The sequence below is a fragment of the Zonotrichia albicollis genome, chromosome 33, assembly GCF_047830755.1.
Source record: "Zonotrichia albicollis isolate bZonAlb1 chromosome 33, bZonAlb1.hap1, whole genome shotgun sequence".
Lineage (NCBI taxonomy): Eukaryota > Metazoa > Chordata > Aves > Passeriformes > Passerellidae > Zonotrichia > Zonotrichia albicollis.
Window position 1 is genome coordinate 1,298,503 of NC_133851.1, and position 20,601 is coordinate 1,319,103.

Consider the following 20,601-nt stretch of genomic DNA (forward strand, 5'->3'; position numbering starts at 1 on the left):
GGAATGGGATTGGGGTCATTGGGGTCATTGGGAATGGGATTGGGGTCATTGGGATCATTGGGAATGGGATTGGGGTCATTGGGAATGGGATTGGTGTCATTAGGGTCATTGGTGACCAGCACTGAGGGACTGACCATGGCCGGACACCCGCAGGCTGCCCGCCTGGTCAGTGATGGGGTGGGAATGGGATTGGAGTCATTGGGGTCATTGGGAATGGGGTCATTGGGATCATTGGGAATGGGATTGGGGTCATTGGGATTCAATGGGAATGGGATTGGGGTCATTGGAATGGGATTGGGGTCATTGGATCATTGGGGTCATTGGTGTTATTGGGAATGGGATTGGGGTCATTGGGGTTGGGGTCATTGGTGACCAGCACTGAGGGACTGAGCATGGCCGGATACCTGCTGGCCACCTGCTGGTCCATGATGGGATTGGGGTCATTGGGATTGGGTATGGGGTCATTGGGATCGTTTGGGATTGGGAACGAGGTCATTGGAGTCATTGGAATAGGATTGGGGTCATTGGGATTGGGTATGGCATCATTGGAATGGGAATGGTGTCATTGGGGTCTTTGGGATTAGGAACGGGATCATTGGGATTGGGAATGGGGTCATTGGGAATGGGATTGGTATCATTGGGGTCATTGGGAATGGGATTGGGGTCATTGGTGACCAGCACTGAGGGGCTGACCATGGCCGGACACCCGCAGGCCGCCCGCCGGTCAGTGATGGGCTGGGAATGGGATGGGGGGTCATTGGGGATCATTGGGGTTTCCATTTTTGGGAAATAATGGGTTTCCCCCATTTTTTTCCCCATTTTTTCCCCATTTCTTTCCCCATTATTTTCCCCATTTTTTCACCCCATTTTTTCCCCCCATTTTTTCCCCCTTTTTTTCCCCATTTTTTCCCCCCATTTTTTCCCCCCATTTTCCCCCCATTTTTCCCCCCATTTTTTCCCCCCATTTTTCCCCCCATTTTTCCCCCCATTTTCCCCCCATTTTTTCCCCCATTTTTCCCCCCATTTTTCCCCCCATTTTTCCCCCCATTTTTCCCCGCCATTTTCCCCTCCATTTTTCCCCCCATTTTTCCCCCCATTTTTCCCCCCATTTTTCCCCCCATTTTTCCCCCCATTTTTCCCCCCAATTTTTCCCCCCCCCATTTTTCCCCCCCATTTTTCCCCCCCATTTTTCCCCCCCATTTTTCCCCCTCCATTTTTTCCCCCCCCATTTTTCCCCCCCCATTTTTTCCCCCCATTTTTCCCCCCCCCCCATTTTTCCCCCCCATTTTTCCCCCCCATTTTTCCTCCCCCATTTTTCCCCCCCATTTTTCCCCCCCATTTTCCCCCCCCATTTTTCCCCCCACATTTTTCCCCCCCATTTTCCCCCCCCATTTTTCCCCCCCCCATTTTTCCCCCCCATTTTTCCCCCCCCATTTTTCCCCCCATTTTTTCCCCCCATTTTTTCCCCCCATTTTCCCCCCCCATTTTCCCCTCATTTTTCCCCATTTTTTTCCCCATTTTACCCCAATTTCCCCCATTTTTTCCCCCATTTTTCCCCCTTTCTTTCCCCCCCATTTTCTCAATTTTTTCCCGCAGGTGTGCGTGGTTCCTGGTGCTGCAGTCCCAGCTGGAGCTGCAGCAGGGGGAGCTGGAGCTGAGCCAGTCCCACCTCCAGCACGCCCAGTTCCTGCTCCAGCCTCAGACTGGTGAGCACTGGGATGGGGAAACGCCAAAAATTCCATCTGGGAATGGAGGAAATCCCAGTTTGGGAATGGGAGAAATCCCAGTCTGGGAATGGGGAAATCCCAGTTTGGGAATGGGAAGGAAATCCCAGTCTGGGAATGGGGGAAATCCCAGTTTGGGAATGGAGGAAATCCCAGTTTGGGAATGGGGGATATCCCAGTTTGGGAATGGGGAAATCCCAGTTTGGGAATGGAGAAAATCCCAGTCTGGGAATGGAGGAAATCCCAGTTTGGGAATGGGGAAATCCCGGTTTGGGAATGGAGGAAATCCCAGTTTGGGAATGGATAAAATCCCAGTCTGGGAATGGAGGAAATCCCAGTCTGGGAATGGGGGATATCCCAGTTTGGGAATGGAGAAAAATCCCAGTTTGGGAATGGGGGAAATCCCAGTTTGGGAATGGGGAAAGTCCCAGTTTGGGAATGGAGGAAATCCCAGTCTGGGAATGGGAGAAATCCCAGTTTGGGAATGGGAGAAATCCCAGTTTGGGAATGGGGGAAATCCCAATCTGGGAATGGAGGAAATCCCGGTTGGGGAATGGGGAAATCCCAGTTTGGGAATGGAGGAAATCCCAGTCTGAAAATGGGGAAATCCCAATTTGGGAATGGAAGAAATCCCAGTTTGGGAATGGAGGAAATCCCAGTTTGGGAATGGAGGAAATCCCAGTTTGGGAATGGAGGAAATCCCAGTTTGGGAATGGAGGAAATCCCAGTTTGGGAATGGAGGAAATCCCGGTTTGGGAATGGAGGAAATCCCAGTTTGGGAATGGAGGAAATCCCAGTTTGGGAATGGAGGAAATCCCAGTTTGGGAATGGAGGAAATCCCGGTTTGGGAATGGAGGAAATCCCAGTTTGGGAATGGGGGAAATCCCGGTTTGGGAATGGGGGAAATCCCGGTTTGGGAATGGAGGAAATCCCAGTCTGGGAATGGAGAAATCCCAGTTTGGGAATGGGAGAAATCCCAGTTTGGGAATGGGGGAAATCCCAGTTTGGGAATGGGGGAAATCCCAGTTTGGGAATGGAGGAAATTCCAGTTTGGGAATGGGAGAAATCCCAGTTTGGGAATGGGGGAAATCCCGTTTGGGAATGGAGGAAATCCCAGTTTGGGAATGGGGAAATCCCAGTTTGGGAATGGGGGAAATCCCAGTCTGGGAATGGGAGAAATCCCAGTTTGGGAATGGGGGAAATCCCAGTTTGGGAGTGGGGAAATCCCAGTCTGGGAATGGGAGAAATCCCAGTTTGGGAATGGGGGAAATCCCAGTTTGGGAATGGGGGAAATCCCAGTTTGGGAATGGGGGAAATCCCAGTTTGGGAATGGGGAAATCCCAGTTTGGGAATGGGGGAAATCCCAGTCTGGGAATGGAGGAAATCCCAGTTTGGGAATGGGGAAATCCCAGTCTGGGAATGGGGGAAATCCCGGTCTGGGAATGGAGGAAATCCCAGTTTGGGAATGGGAGAAATCCCAGTTTGGGAATGGAGGAAATCCCAGTTTGGGAATGGGGAAATCCCAGTTTGGGAATGGAGGAAATCCCAGTTTGGGAATGGGGGAAATCCCAGTTTGGGAATGGAGGAAATCCCAGTTTGGGAATGGGGAAATCCCAGTTTGGGAATGGAGGAAATCCCAGTTTGGGAATGGGGAAATCCCAGTTTGGGAATGGGGAAATCCCAGTTTGGGAATGGGGGAAATCCCAGTTTGGGAATGGGGAAATCCCAATTTGGGAATGGGGGAAATCCCAGTCTGGGAATGGAGGAAATCCCAGTTTGGGAATGGAGGAAATCCCAGTTTGGGAATGGGGGAAATCCCAGTCTGGGAATGGGGAAATCCCAGTTTGGGAATGGGGAAATCCCAGTTTGGGAATGGGGGAAATCCCAGTTTGGGAATGGGGGAAATCCCAGTTTGGGAATGGGAGAAATCCCAGTTTGGGAATGGGAGAAATCCCAGTTTGGGAATGGGGGAAATCCCAGTCTGGGAATGGGGAAATCCCAGTTTGGGAATGGAGGAAATCCCGGTTTGGGAATGGGGAAATCCCAGTTTGGGAATGGAGGAAATCCCGGTTTGGGAATGGAGGAAATCCCAATCTGGGAATGGGAGAAATCCCAGTTTGGGAATGGGAGAAATCCCAGTTTGGGAATGGAGGAAATCCCAGTTTGGGAATGGGGGAAATCCCAGTTTGGGAATGGAGGAAATCCCAGTTTGGGAATGGGGGAAATCCCAGTTTGGGAATGGGGAAATCCCAGTTTGGGAATGGGGAAATCCCAGTGATCCCATTTTGGGTTTGGGCGAAGGTTCAGGCTCGGACAGAATCCAAATTTTTGGACCCTTTTTTGGGTTGGAAAATCCCAAATTATCCTTTCCATCCCCTCCAAAGTTAAACCCTGCTGGGATTCATTCCCTGCAGGACTCCGAACCCCAAATCCTCCCTCAATTCCCATTGCAGACCCCAAACCATTCCCTGCAGGACTCCAGACCCCAAATCCTCCCTCAATTCCCATTCCAGAACCCAAACCCAAACCATTCCCTGCAGGACTCCAAACCCTAAACATCCTTTCCATGACTCCGAACCCCAAATCCTCCCTCAATTCCCATTGCAGAACCCAAACCCTGCTGGGAATCATTCCCTGCAGGGCTCCAAACCCCAAATCCTCCCTCAATTCCCGTTGCAGACCCCAAACCATTCCCTGCATGACTCCAGACCCCAAACATCCTTTCCATGACTCCGAACCCCAAATCCTCCCTGAATTCCCATTGCAGACCCCAAACCCTGCTGGGAATAGAACCCCAACATCCTTTCCATGACTCCAAACCCCAAATCTTCCCTGAATTCCCATTCCAGAACCCAAACCCCAACCCAAACTCAAACCATTCCCTGTATGATTCCAAACCCCAAATCCTCCCTGAATTCCCATTCCAGAACTCAAACCCAAACCATTCCCTGCAGGACTCCAAATCCCAAATCCTCCCTCAATTTCCATTGCAGGCCCCAAACCATTCCCTGCATGACTCCAAACTTCCTTTCCATGACTCCAAACCCCAAATCCTCCCTCAATTCCCATTGCAGAACCCAAACCATTCCCTGCAGGACTCCAGACCCCAAACATCCTTTCTGTGACTCCAAACCCCAAATCCTCCCTCAATTCCCATTGCAGACCCCAAACCCTGCTGGGAATAGAACCCCAACATCCTTTCCATGACCCCAAATGCTCCCGGAATTCCCATTCCAGAAGCCAAACCCCAACCCAAACCCAAACCATTCCCTGCAGGACTCCAAACCCCAAATCCTCCCTCAATTCCCATTCCAGAACCCAAACCTGCTGGGAATAGAACCCCAACATCCTTTCTGTGACTCCAAACCCCAAATCCTCCCTCAATTCCCACTGCAGACCCCAAATCCAGCTGGGAATCATTCCCTGCAGGACTCCAGACCCCAAACTTCATTTCCACGACTCCAAACCCCAAATCCTCCCTCAATTCCCATTCCAGAACCCAAACCCCAACCCAAACCCAAACCATTCCCTGCAGGACTCCAAACCCCAAATCCTCCCTCAATTCCCATTGCAGAACCCAAACCCTGCTGGGAATAGACCCCCAACATCCTTTCTGTGACTCCAAACCCCAAATCCTCCCTCAATTCCCATTGCAGACCCCAAACCCTGCTGGGATTCATTCCCTGCAGGGCTCCAAACCCCAAATCCTCCCTGAATTCCCATTCCAGAACCCAAACCCTGCTGGGAATAGAACCCCAAACATCCTTTCCATGACTGCAAACCCCAAATCCTCCCTCAATTCCCATTCCAGAACCCAAACCCTGCTGGGAATAGAACCCCAACATCCTTTCTATGACTCCGAACCCCAAATCCTCCCTCAATTCCCATTACTGAACCCAAACCCCAACCCAAACCCCAACCCAAACCATTCCCTGCAGGACTCCAAACCCCAAACTTCCTTTCCATGACTCCAAACCCCAAATCCTCCCTCAATTCCCATTGCAGACCCCAAACCATTCCCTGCAGGACTCCAGACCCCAAACATCCTTTCCATGACTCCAAATCCCAAATCCTCCCTCAATTCCCATTGCAGAACCCAAACCTTGCTGGGAATAGAACCCCAAACATCCTTTCCATGACTCCAAACCCCAAATCCTCCCTCAATTCCCATTCCAGAACCCAAACCATTCCCTGCAGGACTCCAAACCCCAAATCCTCCCTCAATTCCCATTGCAGACCCCAAACCATTCCCTGTGTGACTCCAGACCCCAAACATCCTTTCCATGATCCCAAATCCTCTCTCAATTCCCATTGCAGACCCCAAACCCCTCCGGGAGCCCCGCCGGGCCAGGATCCAGCTCCGGAAGGGCCCCCTGGACAGGAGGAGGCCCCTGGAGCCCGTTCCTGCCCCCGTTGCTGGTGGGGATGAGGATGAGGAGTTCCTGAAGGGCCCCTCGCTGGCCCTGCTGGTCCCGGCCGCGCTCCCGGAGCAGCCGGACGCCCTCACGGCCTCGCCGGAGCTGAAGGAGAGCAAAGCCTGGAAAAGTCTGGAATTCCTGTCCCACCCCTCGGGCTGTCCCTGCTCCTTCTGCCGTGACCCTGCCCTGGTGGCCCTGGGGCTGCGCTGGCTCCTGGCACAGGCCAGGACGTGGTTGGTGGCCGGGGAGGTGGCACCGGGGCTGGCACTGGTCAGGAGGGTGCTGCCGCGGTGTGCCAGCGCTGGCACCCGCCTGGCACGGGAGCTGCGGGGCGTGGGGCTTGGGGACACGGGCAGGGACAGGGACAGGAGCGTGCCAGACCCCTCTGAGAATGGGGACACGGGCAGGGACAGGGACAGGAGTGTGCCAGACACCTCTGGGAATGGTGACACCATCAGGGACAGGGACAGGAGTGTGCCAGACCCCTCTGGGAATGGGGACATGGTCAGGAATGGGGACAGGAGTGTGCCAGACCCCTCTGGCAATGGGGACATCAGGGACAGGGTGGCTCCTCCTGGGAATGGGGACACGGGCAGGGACAGGGACAGGAGTGTGCCAGACCCCTCTGGGAATGGTGACACCATCAGGGACAGGAGTGTGTCAGACCCTTCTGGCAATGGGGACATCAGCAGGGACAGGGACAGGAGTGTGTCAGACTCCTCTGGCAATGGGGACACCATCAGGAATGGGGACAGGAATCTGTCAGGCCCCTCTAGGAATGGGGACATCAGCAGGAATGGGGACAGGAATCTGTCAGACCCCTCTGGGGATGGGGACATCAGGGACAGGGACAGGAATGTGTCAGACCCCTCTAGGAATGGGGACATGGTCAGGAATGGGGACAGGAATCTGTCAAACCCCTCTAGGAATGGGGACATCAGCAGGGACAGGGACAGGAATGTGTCAGACCCCTCTGGGAATGGGGACATCATAAAGGATAAGGGAATTCCTGGCAATGGGGACATCAGGGACAGGAGTGTGTCAGACCCCTCTGGGAATGGTGGCACCATCAGGGACAGGAATTTGTCAGACCCCTCTAGGAGTGGGGACATCAGCAGGGACAGGGACAGGAATGTGTCAGACCCCTGTGGCAATGGGGACATCATCAGGAATGGGGACAAGAAGCTGCAGGGCCCCTCTGAGGATGGGGACATCATAAAGGATAAGGGAATTCCTGGCAGTGGGGACATCAGGGACAGGAATGTGTCAGACCCCTCTGGGAATGGGGACATGGTCAAGGATGGGGACAGGAATGTGTCAGACCCCTCTGGGAATGGGGACATGGTCAAGGATGGGGACAGGAATGTGTCAGACCCCTCTGAGGATGGGGACATGGACAGGGACAGGAGTCTGCAGGACCACTCTGGGAGTGGGGACACCTTCAGGGATAAGGGAATTCCTGAGAATGGGGACAGAAATCAGCAGGACCCCTCCAGGAATAAAAACCCCTCTGGGAATGGGGACGTCATCAAGGACAGGGACATTTCTGGGGACAGGGACATCCTTGGGGACAGGAGTGGGCAGGACCTCTCGAGGAACGGGGACACCATTGGGGACAGGGACCTGTGGGATCCCTCTAGGGACAGAGACCCCTCTGGGGATGGGGGCACCATCAGGAATGGGGACACCATCGAGGTTGGGGACACCATCAGGAATGGGGACCTTCCTGGGGATGGGGACACCATCAGGAATGGGGACACCATCGAGGTTGGGGGCACCATCAGGAATGGGGACCCTCCTGGGGTTGGGGACACCATCGAGGTTGGGGACCCCCTTGGGGACAGAGACCCCTCTGGGGATGGGGACACCATCAGGAATGGGGACACCATCGAGGTTGGGGACACCATCAGGGATGGGGACCCTCCTGGGGATGGGGACACCATTGAGGATGGGGACACCATTGGGGACAGGGACCCCCTTGGGGACACCCCGGGCCCCCTGGCTGAGCTGGTGGCCGCTGGCTACTCCACGCTGGCCCTGCAGAGCCTGACCAGTCCCTCCCAGTGCCCCCCAGTTTGGGACGAGGAGCTGGAGCGGGGTCTGACCCTTTTGGGGTCCCTCAGCCCCCCCGTGGCCGGCCTGGGCGTGGCTGTGGCCACTCTGCTGCTGGCCAAAGCCGTGGCCACCCTCGGCCGCGTGGCCGCCGCCCTCGGTCACTCCATGGACGATGTCCTGGCCCAGGCCTGGACCCCCCGTCCCCCACCCACCCCCAACCCCGCAAAACCCCAAAAAACCCCCAAAGCTCCCCCCAAAACCAGACCCCAAAAAGCCAAACCCCCCAAAACCAAGGCGGGGAAGACCCCAAAAGTGAAGCCCCTCAAATTTGGGGACGTTTTTACCCTTGGAGACTCAGACCCCGAGGTTCCCCCCATTGTCCTGAGACCAGGGGGGCCCTGCACCCCCCACCCCAAATTGGGGGTGCCCCCAAAGGCGCTGCTGGGGGGGCCCGGGACCCCCTTCACCATCTTCAGCGAGGAGCCCTCCCCGCCCGGGGGCCGCTCCCGAATCCACAGGGCCCCCAAAATCCCAGCCAGGGTCAAGTCCCGCATCCGGGTGAGTCTGGGCCAGGGGGGAGTTCGGGGGGAAAAGTCTGGGAAGGGAAATTTGGGGGGAAAAGTTTGGGAAGGGAAATTCGGGGGGAAAAGTTTGGGGAGGGAAATTTGAGGGCCAAAGCATTGGGTGGAAATCAGAAGGGAGGAAATCAGGAGGAGGGAAAATTTGGGAAGGGAAATTTGGGGGGAAAAAGTTTGGGAAGGGAAATTTGGGGGGGAAAGTTTGGGAAGGGAAATTTGAGGAGCAAAGCATTGGGTGGAAATCAGAAGGAAGGAAATTTGGGGAGGAAATCAGGAGTAGGGAAAATTTGGGAAGGGAAATTTGGGGGAAAAATCGGGAGGAGGGAAAGTTTGGGAAGGGAAATTTGGGGGGAAAAGTTTGGGAAGGGAAATTCAGGGGGAAAAGTTTGGGAAGGGAAATTTGGGGGGAAAAGTTTGGGAAGGGAAATTTGGGGGGAAAAGTTTGGGAAGGGAAATTTGAGGAGCAAAGCATTGGGTGGAAATCGGAAGGAAGGAAGGAAATTTGGGGAGGAAATCAGGAGGAGAGAAAGTTTGGGAAGGGAAATTCGGGGGGAAAAGTTTGGAAAGGAAAATTCGGGGGGAAAAGTTTGGGAAGGGAAATTTGGGGGGAAAAGTTTGGGAAGGGAAAATTTGGGGGGAAAAGTTTGGGAAGGGAAATTTGGGGGGAAAAGTTTGGGAAGGGAAATTTGGGAAGGGAAATTTGAGGGGCAAAGCATTGGGTGGAAATCAGAAGGAAGGAAATTTGGGTAGGAAATCAGGAGGAGGGAAAATTTGGGAAGGGAAATTTGGGGGGAAAAAGTTTGGGGGGAAAAAGTTTGGGAAGGGAAATTCGGGGGGAAAAGTTTGGGAAGGGAAATTTGGGGGGAAAAGTTTGGGAAGGGAAATTCGGGGGGCAAAGCATTGGGTGGAAATTGGAAGGGAGGAAATTTGGGGAGGAAATCAGGAGGAGGGAAAATTTGGGAAGGGAAATTTTGGGGGGAAAAGTCTGGGAAGGGAAATTCGGGGGGAAAAATTTGGGGGGAAAAGTTTGGGAAGGGAAATTTGGGGGGAAAAGTTTGGGAAGGGAAATTTGGGGGGAAAATTTTGGGAAGGGAAATTCGGGGGGAAAAGTTGGGAAGGGAAATTTGGGGGGAAAATTTTGGGAAGGGAAATTCGGGGGGAAAAGTTGGGAAGGGAAATTCGGGGGAAAAGTTTGGGAAGGGAAATTTGAGGGGCAAAGCATTGGGTGGAAATCGGAAGGAAGGAAATTTGGGGAGGAAATCAGGAGGAGGGAAAATTTGGGAAGGGAAATTTGGGATGGAAATTTGGGGGGGGAAATCAGGAGGGAAAATTTGGGGGGAAAGGTTTGGGAAGGGAAATTTGGGGGGGAAATCAGGAGGAGGGAAATTTTTGGGAAGGGAAATTTGGGGTTGGGAAATGATTGGGAGGAAAAGTTTGGGAAGGGAAATTTGGGATGGAAAATTTTGGGGGAAAGGTTTGGGAAGGGAAATTTGGGATGGGAAAATTTGGGGGGAAAAGTTTGGGAAGGGAAATTCGGGGAAAAATCAGGAGGAGAGAAAGTTTGGGGAGGGAAAATTTTAGGAGGAAATTATTGAGGGGAAAGGTTTGGGAAGAGAAATTTGGGATGGAAATCATGAGGAGATCAAGTTTGGAAAGGGAAATCTGGAATGGAAAAGTTTAGGGGGACTGAAAATTTTTGGGGTGGAAGGAGAAGGTTTAGGGGAAAGGTTGGGAAAAGTTTGGGAAAGGAAAAAGGATTTTGGAAGGGAAAACTTTGGGGGAGAGGAGAAGTTTTGGGGGGAAAAGGAAAATAAAATGGGGAAAAATTTTGGGGGGTAGAAAAACTTTGTGAGGGAACATTTTGGAGAGGAAATTTTGGGAAATGAAGGAAAATTTTAGGGGGAAAATTTGGTGGGGTTGGAGGGGAAACTTCATGTGGAAAACTTTGAAAGTTGAGGAAAAATTTTGGGATATTTGGGCTGAACCCCTTTGTCGCCGTCCCTTTTTCAGGTGACATTCAGTGACAGCGACCCCGAGGAGCCCCAAAATCCCCCAGATCCCCCCAAAACCACCCAGAAAAGTTCCTGTGCCAAGAGGAGGATTCAGCCCCAAAAATCCCCCGGGAATTCTCCAGGAATTGGGGCTCGGACCCGGCGGGGGCGGCCCCGAAAGGAGCTGGGGACCCCCAAAAAGAGGGAAAAAAGGGGAATTAAGCACGAGGAAAATGTGGAAAATATGGAAAATGATATCCCCCAAACAGCTCTGGAAAAGAGGGAAAGGAGAGGAAACTCCAGAGGGGAAAATGTGGAAAAAATGGGAAATCCTAACATGGAAAACGTGGAAAAAATGGGAAATCCTAACAAGGAAAATGTGGGGAAAAGGCAAAATCCCAAAATGGAAAAACCAGGAGATCCCAAAATGGAAAATGTGGAAAAAATGGAAAATCCCACAATGGAAAATGTGGAAGAAGCAGGAAATCCTAACATGGAAAATCTGGAGAAAAGAGGGATCCCCAAAATGAGAAATGTGGAAAAAACGAGAAATCCCAAAATGGAGAATGTGGAAAAACCAGGAAATCCCAAAATGGAAAAGGTGGGGAAAAGGGGAGATCCCAAAATGGAAAAAACGAGACATCTCAAAATGGAAAATGCGGAAAAAACGGAAAATCCCAAAATGGAAAATGCGGAAAATCTCAAAATGGAAAATGCGGGAAAAAGGGGAAACTCCAAAATGGAAAATGTGGAAAAGAAGGAGAAGGGAAAACCCAAAAAACCTCTGGAGAAGAAGGAGAACAGGGGTCCCCGCCGGGCTGGGGGTCCCCGGGAGAAGAGGGAGAGGGGGAAGCCCCAAAGTGGAATTTTGGAGGAAAAGAGGAATTGGGAATTTTGTGGGATTGAGGAGCGGGACCCGCTGAGGGCCGTGGAGGAGGAAGAGGAGGAGGAAGAAATGAGCTTTGAGCTCCCCCCGCTGCCCCCAGGTGGGTTTGGGGCATTTTGGGGGGGTTTCACCTCAGTGACCCCAAATTTGTCCTTTTTAACCCCAAAACTGCTGCGTCCTTTCCAGGTGGGGCCAGCACGGAAATGCCGGGAATTGGGGACAAGGGGGACCCCCCAAATCCAGAGGGACCCCAGCCCTGTGCCCGCCATGGTGAGCACCTGGAATTTGCAGGATTTGGGGAATTTTGGGGCGGTTTTGGGATTTTGGGGTTCAAAATCAAAAGTCAGGCTGGGTATGGCTTGGCCTTTCCAGGAGTTTTCCTTCCTTTTCCAGGAATTCTCCTTCTTTTTCTCAGGAGTTTCCTCTCCTGAACTTTTCCCCAAAACTTCACCTCTTCCCCTCAAATTTTCCCTTCTTCCCCAAAACTTTTTCTCCCAAATTTTTCCAAAACTTTGTCCCTCCTGTCCTGACCCCTCCTGTCCCCACTGACCACTGTCCCCTCTGTCCCCCCAAGTGACCCCTCACTGGACATTGTCCCCTCTGTCCCCATTGTCCCCACAGGTGCCCCCTCACTGACCACTGTCACCACTGACCACTGTCCCCATTGTCCCCACAGGTGCTTCCTCTCCGGACACTGTTCCCCTTGACCCCTTGACCACTGTCCCCTCTGTCCCCACAGGTGTCCCCTCTCTGGACACTGTCCCTTCACTGGCTGCTGTTCCCTCTGTCCCCTCTCTGACCACTGTCCCCTCTGTCCCCCCAAGTGACCCCTCACTTGCCACTGTCCCCTCTGTCCCCACTGACCACTGTCCCCATTGTCCCCACAGGTGTCCCCTCACTGACCACTGTCCCCTCTCTGGCCGTTTGTCCCCTCTGTCCCCATTGACCACTGTCCCCTCTGTCCCCTTTCTGACCATTGTCCCTATTGTCCCCACAGGTGTCCCCTCACTGGACACTGTCCCCATTGACCACTGTCCCCTCTGTCCCCCCAAGTGACCCCTCACTGGCCACTGTCCCCTCTGTCCCTTCTCTGACCACTGTCCCCTCTGTCCCCACAGGTGCCCCCTCTCCGGCCACTGTCCCCATTGACTGCTGTCCCCACTGGCCACTGTCCCCTCTGTCCCCTCACTGACCATTGTCCCGTCTGTCCCACAGATGCCCTCTGTCCCCACTGACCACTGTCCCCATTGTCCCCACAGATGTCCCCTCACTGGCCGCTGTCCCCTCTGTCCCACAGGTGCCCCCTCGGTGGCCACTGTCCCTCACTGACCACTGTCCCCATTGTCCCCGCAGGTGTCCCCTCACTGGCCACTGTCCCTCACTGACCATTGTCCCCTCTGTCCCCACAGGTGTCCCCTCACTGACCACTGTCCCCTCTGTCCCCACAGGTGTCCCCTCACTGACCGCTGTCCGCTCGCTGCTGGCCGAGGCGCTGGCCTGGCTCGGCCGCTGTCCCCCCGGCTCTGTCTATGCCCGGCTGTGCCAGCTGCTGGCGCTGGCGCTGGGGGACAGGGACCCGCTGGGCACGGCGGGGCTGCTGGCCGAGTCCCTGGGTGTCACCCTGCGCCACCAGCTGCTGGCCATCGTCCACGCCCGGGCACGGTGGGTCACGGCTGGCACCTCCGCGTGGCGCCCTGTCCCTGTCCCCATCCAGTGTCCCTGTCCAGTGTCCCCATCCCTGTCCCTGTCCCTTCACAGTGTCCCCATCCCTGTCCCTGTCCCTTCTCAGTGTCCCCATCCAGTGTCCCCATCCCTGTCCCTGGCCCTTCACAGTGTCCCCATCCCTGTCCCTGTCCCTTCACAGTGTCCCCATCCGGTGTCCCCATCCCTGTCCTCTGTCCCTGTCCAGTGTCCCTGTCCCCTTCCCAGTGTCCCTATCCCTATCCAGTGTCCCCATCCAGTGTCCCCATCCCTGTCCAGTGTCCCCTTCACAATGTCCCCATCCAGTATCCCCATCCCTGTCCTTTGTCCCCATCCAGTGTCCCCTTCCAATGCCCCATGGCAATGTCCCCATCCCCTGTCCAGTGTCCCCATCCAATGTCCCCATCCCTGTCCAGTGTCCCCATCCCTTTCCAGTGTCCCCTGTCCCTTCCTAGTGGCTCTGTCCAGTGTCCCAATGTCCCCATCCCCTTCATAGCGTCCCCATCCAGTGTCCCCATCCCTGTCCAGTGTCCCCTGTCCCTTTCAGTGCCCTGTGTCAATGTCCCCGTCCCCATTCCCATTGTCCCCACCCCAACGTCCCCATTGATGATTCCTCCATGGGGAAGGGGCTCATCCCATATCCCACATCCCAATAGGGAATGGGGCTTATCCCAGATCCTACATCCCACATCCCACATCCCATATCCTTTATCCCATGTCCTGCATCCCATATCCCGCATCCCATCTCCCATATTCCCATCCCGCGTCCCATATCCTCGTCCCCCATCCCATATCTTTCATCCCATATCCTACATTGCCATCCCATATCCTACATCCCAATAGGGAATGGGGCTTATCCCAGATCCCATATCCTACATCCCACATCCCATATCCTTTATCCCATGTCCTGCATCCCATATCCCGCATCCCATCTCCCATATTCCCATCCCGCGTCCCATATCCTCGTCCCCCATCCCATATCTTTCATCCCATATCCTACATCCCCATCCCATATCCTACATCCCACATCCCCATCTCATATCCTATATCCCATATCCTATATCCCATATCTTTATCCCATATCCTACATCCCATATCCTACATCCCCATCCCATATCCTATATCCCATATCTTTATCCCATATCTTTATCCCACATCCCCATCCTGTATCCCATGTCCCACATCCCATATCCAGATCCCACACCTCCATCCCAGATCCTTATCCCACATCCCATCTCCCATATCCCCATCCCACGTCCCATATCCTCATCTCCCATCCCTTATCTTTCATCCCATATCCTACATTGCCATCCCATATCCTATATCCCATATCCTATATCCCACATCCCCATCCCATATCCTACATCCCATATCCTACATCCCATATCCTACATCCCATATCCTACATCCCATATCCTACATCCCCATCCCATATCCTATATCCCATATCTTTATCCCATATCCTACATCCCATATCCTATATCCCACATCCCCATCCCATATCCTATATCCCATATCCTCATCCCATATCCTATATCCCATATCTTTATCCCACATCCCCATCCCATATCCTATATCCCATATCCTATATCCCATATCTTTATCCCACATCCCCATCCTGTATCACATGTCCCACATCCCATATCCAGATCCCACACCTCCATCCCAGATCCTTATCCCACATCCCATCTTCCATATTCCCATCCCACGTCCCATATCCTCATCTCCCATCCCTTATCTTTCATCCCATATCCTACATTGCCATCCCATATCCTATATCCCATATCCTTTATCCCATGTCCCACATCCCATCTCCCGTATTCCCATCCCACGTCCCATATCCACATCCCCCATCCCATATCTTTCATCCCATATCCCACATCCCCATCCTATATCCCATATCTTTATCCCACATCCCCATCCCATATCCTACATCCCATATCCCCATCCCATATCCTGTATCCCATATCTTTATCCCATATCCTATATCCCATATCCTACATCCCACATCCCCATCCCATATCCTACATCCCATATCCTACATCCCCATCCCATATCCTATATCCCATGTCCTACATCCCACATCCCCATCCTGTATCCCATGTCCCACATCCCATATCCAGATCTCACACCCCCATCCCAGATCCTTATCCCACATCCCATCCCAAATTCCACATCCCATCCCAAATCCCCATCCTGGCCCCATCCCAAGGAATTTTGGGATGACCCCACAGGAAGAAGAGGAAAGCAGCAGCAGCAGCAGCAGCAGCCGGAGGGGACATCTCGGATCAGCTCCGGGGCCTCTCCCTGGATTCCCAGGATTCCCAGGATTCCCAAAATTCCCAGGATTCCCAGGATTCCCAGTCCCACCTGGCCGAGCTCGAGGAGCTTTTCCAGTTCAGCTCCGTGGGTTTGGGGCTGGTGCACCGGGAGCGGTTCCGGGAGCAGCTCCAGAAGATTCCCAGTGGTCAGTGCTGGGATTCCGGGCTGGGAGACCCCAAATTCCCAGTTTGGGGACTGGGAAATCCCAAATTCCCAGTTTGAGGGTTGGGAAGTCCCAAATTCCCAGTTTGGGGGTTGGGAAAGCCCAAATTCCCAGTCTGGGGATGAAATCCCAAATTCCCTGTTTGGAAATTCCAGGCTGGGAGATCTCAAATTCCCAGTTTGGGGATAAAATTTCAAATTCCCAGTTTGGGGATAAAATCCCAAATTCCCAGTTTGCGGATAAAATCCCAAATTCCCAGTTTGGGGATAAAATCCCAAATTCCCTGTTTGGGAATTCCAGGCTGGGAGATCCCAAATTCCCAGTTTGGGGACTGGGAAATCCCAAATTCCCAGTTTGGGGACTGGGAAATCCCAAATTCCCAGTTTGGGGATAAAATCCCAAATTCCCAGTTTGGAGATAAAATCCCAAATTCCCAGTTTGGGGACTGGGAAATCCCAAATTCCCAGTTTGGGGATAAAATCCCAAATTCCCTGTTTGGGAATTCCAGGCTGGGAGATCCCAAATTCCCAGTTTGGGGACTGGGAAATCCCAAATTCCCAGTTTGGGGATAAAATCCCAAATTCCCAGTTTGGAGATAAAATCCCAAATTCCCAGTTTGGGGATAAAATCCCAAATTCCCAGTTTGAGCATTTGGTGACCTTGAATGGGGTGGGAATGGTTGGAATTGAGGTCTGGGAATTTTTCCAGTTTTGGGGTTCCATGGGGTGGAATTGGGGGGGAATTCCTGAACTGGGGGTGTCCCCTGAGGTGTCACCGTGTGCCCGCAGGTGTCACCGTGTGCCAGCTGTCCCTGGTCAGTGCCACCCCCGGTGCCCTCGGGGACACGCTGCTGCTGACGCGGCTGCAGCGCGGCCAGGAGCCCGTCAGCGTGCGCATCGCCACCGAGCGCTGCCAGGTACGGGGGAGCTTCATCCTCCTCATCCTCATCATCATCCTCATCCTCATCTTCTTCCTTATCCTCATCTTCATCCTCATCTTCATCCTCATCCATCTTCATCTTTGTTCCCATCTTCATTCTCGTCCTCCTCCTCCTCTTCATTCTCATCTTTGTCTTTGTCCTCATCTTCTTCCTTATCCTTATCTTCATCTTCGTCCTCATCTTCTTCTTCTTCCTTATCCTCATCCTCATCTTCATCCTCATCTTCTTCCTTATCCTCGTCTTCATCCTTATCCTCATCGTCATCTTTGTTCTCATCTTCATTCTCATCCTCCTCCTCCTCTTCATTCTCATCTTTGTCTTTGTCCTCATCTTCATCCTCATCTTCTTCCTTATCCTCGTCTTCATCCTCATCCTTATCTTCATCTTTGTTCCCATCGTCATTCTCCTCCTCCTCTTCATCCTCCTCTTCATTCTCATCTTTGTCCTCATCTTCTTCCTTATCCTCATCTTCATCCTCATCCTTATCTTCATCCTCATCCACGTCCTTATCCTCTTCCTTCTCCTTCAAATCCTCATCCTCATCCTCATCTTCTTCCTTATCCTTGTCCTCATCCTCATCCTTATCTTCATCTTTGTTCCCATCTTCATTCTCCTCCTCCTCTTCATCCTCCTCTTCGTTCTCATCTTTGTCTTTGTCCTCATCTTCTTCCTTATCCTCATCTTCATCCTTATCCTTGTCTTCATCCTCGTCCTCATCTTCTTCTTCTTCTTTGTTCCCATCTTCATTCTCCTCGTCCTCTTCATCCTCTTAATTCTCATCTTCTTCCTCATCCTCATCTTCATCCTCATCCTCATCTTCATCCTTATCTTCATCTTTGTTCTCATCTTCATCCTCATCCGTGTCCTTATCCTCTTCCTTCTCCTCCAAATCCTCATCTTCATCCTCATCATCATCTTCATCCTCGTCTTCTTCCTTATCCTCATCTTCATCCTCATCCTTATCTTCATCTTTGTTCCCATCTTTATTCTCATCCTCCTCCTCCTCTTCATTCTCATCTTTGTCTTTGTCCTCATCTTCTTCCTTATCCTCATCTTCATCTTCATCTTCATCCTCATCCGTATCTTCATCTTTGTTCCCATCTTCATTCTCCTCGTCCTCTTCATCCTCTTAATTCTCATCTTTATCCTCATCTTCTTCCTCATCTTCATCTTCATCTTCATCCTCATCCTCATCTTCATCCTTATCTTCATCTTTGTTCTCATCTTCATCCTCATCCGTGTCCTTATCCTCTTCCTTCTCCTCCAAATCCTCATCTTCATCCTCATCATCATCTTCATCCTCATCTTCTTCCTTATCCTCATCTTCCTTATCCTCGTCTTCATCCTCATCCTTATCTTCATCTTTGTTCCCATCTTCATTCTCCTCCTCCTCTTCGTTCTCATCTTTGTCTTTGTCCTCATCTTCATCCTCATCCTTATCTTCATCCTCATCCATGTCCTTATCTTCCTCCTCCTTCTCCAAATTCTCATCTTCGTTGCCATCTTCTTTCTCATCTTTGTCGTCATCCTCATCTTCATCCTACTTCTCCTCCTCCTCTTTCGCCTTCTCATCCACCTTCTCGTCTTCATCCTCCTTCTTCTCCTCATCTTCATCTTTCTCTTCCACCTTCTCCTTCTCTTTCTCCCTCTCCTCCTCCTCATCTTCATCCTTCTCCTGGGGGGTGGAGGGCCCTGACCATTCCAGGGATGGGATCCTGGCTCCATCCTCTTCCTCCTTTTCCTGGGATGGGGCCACCTGCAATTCCAGGGATTCGGATCCCAAATCCATCCTCATCCTCCTCTCCCCATTGCAGGGACTGGGATCCCAAATCCCTCCCAGTTCCAGGGACTGGGATCCCAAACCCCTCCAGATTCCAAGGATTGGGATCCCAAACCCCTCGTGTCCCATTCCAGGCCCCCCTGAGCAGGATCTTCTGGAAATTTGAGTGGATCCAGCAGAATTTGGGGGATCACCCCAGATTCCAGGGATTGGGATCCCAAACCCCCCCTAATTCCAGGGATTGGGATCCCAAACCCCTCCCTAATTCCAGGGATTGGGATCCCAAACCCCCCCTAATTCCAGGGATTGGGATCCCAAATCCCTCCAGATTCCAGGGATTGGGATCCCACATCCCTCCAGATTCCAGGGATTGGGATCCCAAATCCCTCCAGATTTCAAGGATTGGGATCCCAAATCCCTCCTGTCCCATTCCAGCCCCCCCTGAGCGGGAACCTGTGGGAATTTGAGCGTATCCAGCAGAATTTGGGGGTCACCCCAAATTCCAGGGACTGGGATCCCAAATCCCTCCAGATTCCAAGGATTGGGATCCCAAACCCCTCGTGTCCCATTCCAGGCCCCCCTGAGCAGGAACCTGTGGGAATTCAAGTGGATCCAGCAGAATTTGGGGGGTCACCCCAAATTCCAGGGACTGGGATCCCAAATGCCTCCAGATTCCAGGGATTGGGATCCCAAACCCCTCCAGATTCCAAGGATTGGGATCCCAAACCCCTCCTGTCCCACTCCAGGACCCCCTGAGCGGGAACCTGTGGGAATTCAAGCGGATCCAGTGGGGACATTGGGGTCACCCCAAATTCCAGGGACTGGGATCCCAAACCCCTCCAGATTCCTGGGATTGGGATCCCAAACCCCTCGTGTCCCATTCCAGGCCCCCCTGAGCAGGAACCTGTGGGAATTTGAGCGGATCCAGCGGAATTTGGAGGGGTTACCCCAAATTCCAGGGATTGGGATCCCAAATCCCTCCAGATTCCTGGGGCTGGGATCCCAAACCCCTCCAGATTCCAAGGATTGGGATCCCAAATCCCTCCAGATTCCAGAGATTGGGATCCCAAACCCCTCCAGATTCCAAGGATTGGGATCCCAAACCCCTCCAGATTCCTGGGATTGGGATCCCAAACCCCTCCAGATTTCAAGGATTGGGATCCCAAACCCTTCCTGTCACATTCCAGGCCCCCCTGAGCAGGATCTTCTGGAAATTCAAGTGGATCCAGCAGAATTTGGGGGGTCACCCCAAATTCCTGGGATTGGGATCCCAAACCCATCCCCATGCAGGCACTGGGATCCCAAACCACTCCTCATCCAAGGATTGGGATCCCAAACCCCTTCAGATTCCAGGGATTGGGATCCCAAATCCCTCCAGATTCCAAGGATTGGGATCCCAAATCCCTCCAGATTCCAGGGATTGGGATCCCAAATCCCTCCAGATTCCAAGGATTGGGATCCCACACCCCTCCTGTCCCATTCCAGACCCCCCGAGCAGGATCCTGTGGGAATTTGAGCAGATCCAGCAGAATTTGGAGGGGTTACCCCAAATTCCAGGGATTGGGATCCCAAACCCCTCCAGATTCCTGGGATTGGGATCCCAAACCCCTCCTGTCCCATTCCAGGCCCCCCTGAGCAGGATCCTGTGGGAATTCGAGCGGATCCAGTGGGAACAGTGGGGTCACCCCAAATTCCAGGGATTGGGATCCCAAACCCCTCCAGATTCCAGGGATTGGGATCCCAAACCCCTCCAGATTCCAGGGATTGGGATCCCACATCCCTCCTGTCACATTCCAGGCCCCCCTGAGCAGGATCTTCTGGAAATTCGAGTGGATCCAGCAGAATTTGGGGGATCACCCCAAATTCCAGGGACTGGGATCCCAAATCCCTCCTGATTTCAAGGATTAGAATCCCAAACCCCTCCTGTCCCATTCCAGCCCCCCCCGAGCAGGATCCTGAGGGAATTTGAGCGGATCCAGCAGAATTTGGGGGGTCACCCCAAATTCCAGGGACTGGGATCCCAAACCCCTCCTGATTCCAAGG

The 20,601-nt window shown here is 52.9% G+C and overlaps 1 protein-coding gene across 1 annotated transcript in view; it reads left to right on the plus strand.

Annotated features, from left to right (window-relative positions):
• Positions 1 to 20,601, plus strand: part of ESPL1 (extra spindle pole bodies like 1, separase) — a 55,535-nt gene that overhangs the window by 22,085 nt on the left and 12,849 nt on the right. The window contains 9 exon segments of the mRNA XM_074530561.1: positions 686 to 723; positions 1,597 to 1,706; positions 6,042 to 6,587; positions 6,909 to 8,755; positions 10,786 to 11,752; positions 11,839 to 11,922; positions 13,101 to 13,314; positions 15,588 to 15,820; positions 16,627 to 16,754. Of these exon segments, the coding sequence (XP_074386662.1) occupies positions 686 to 723; positions 1,597 to 1,706; positions 6,042 to 6,587; positions 6,909 to 8,755; positions 10,786 to 11,752; positions 11,839 to 11,922; positions 13,101 to 13,314; positions 15,588 to 15,820; positions 16,627 to 16,754 (4,167 nt within the window).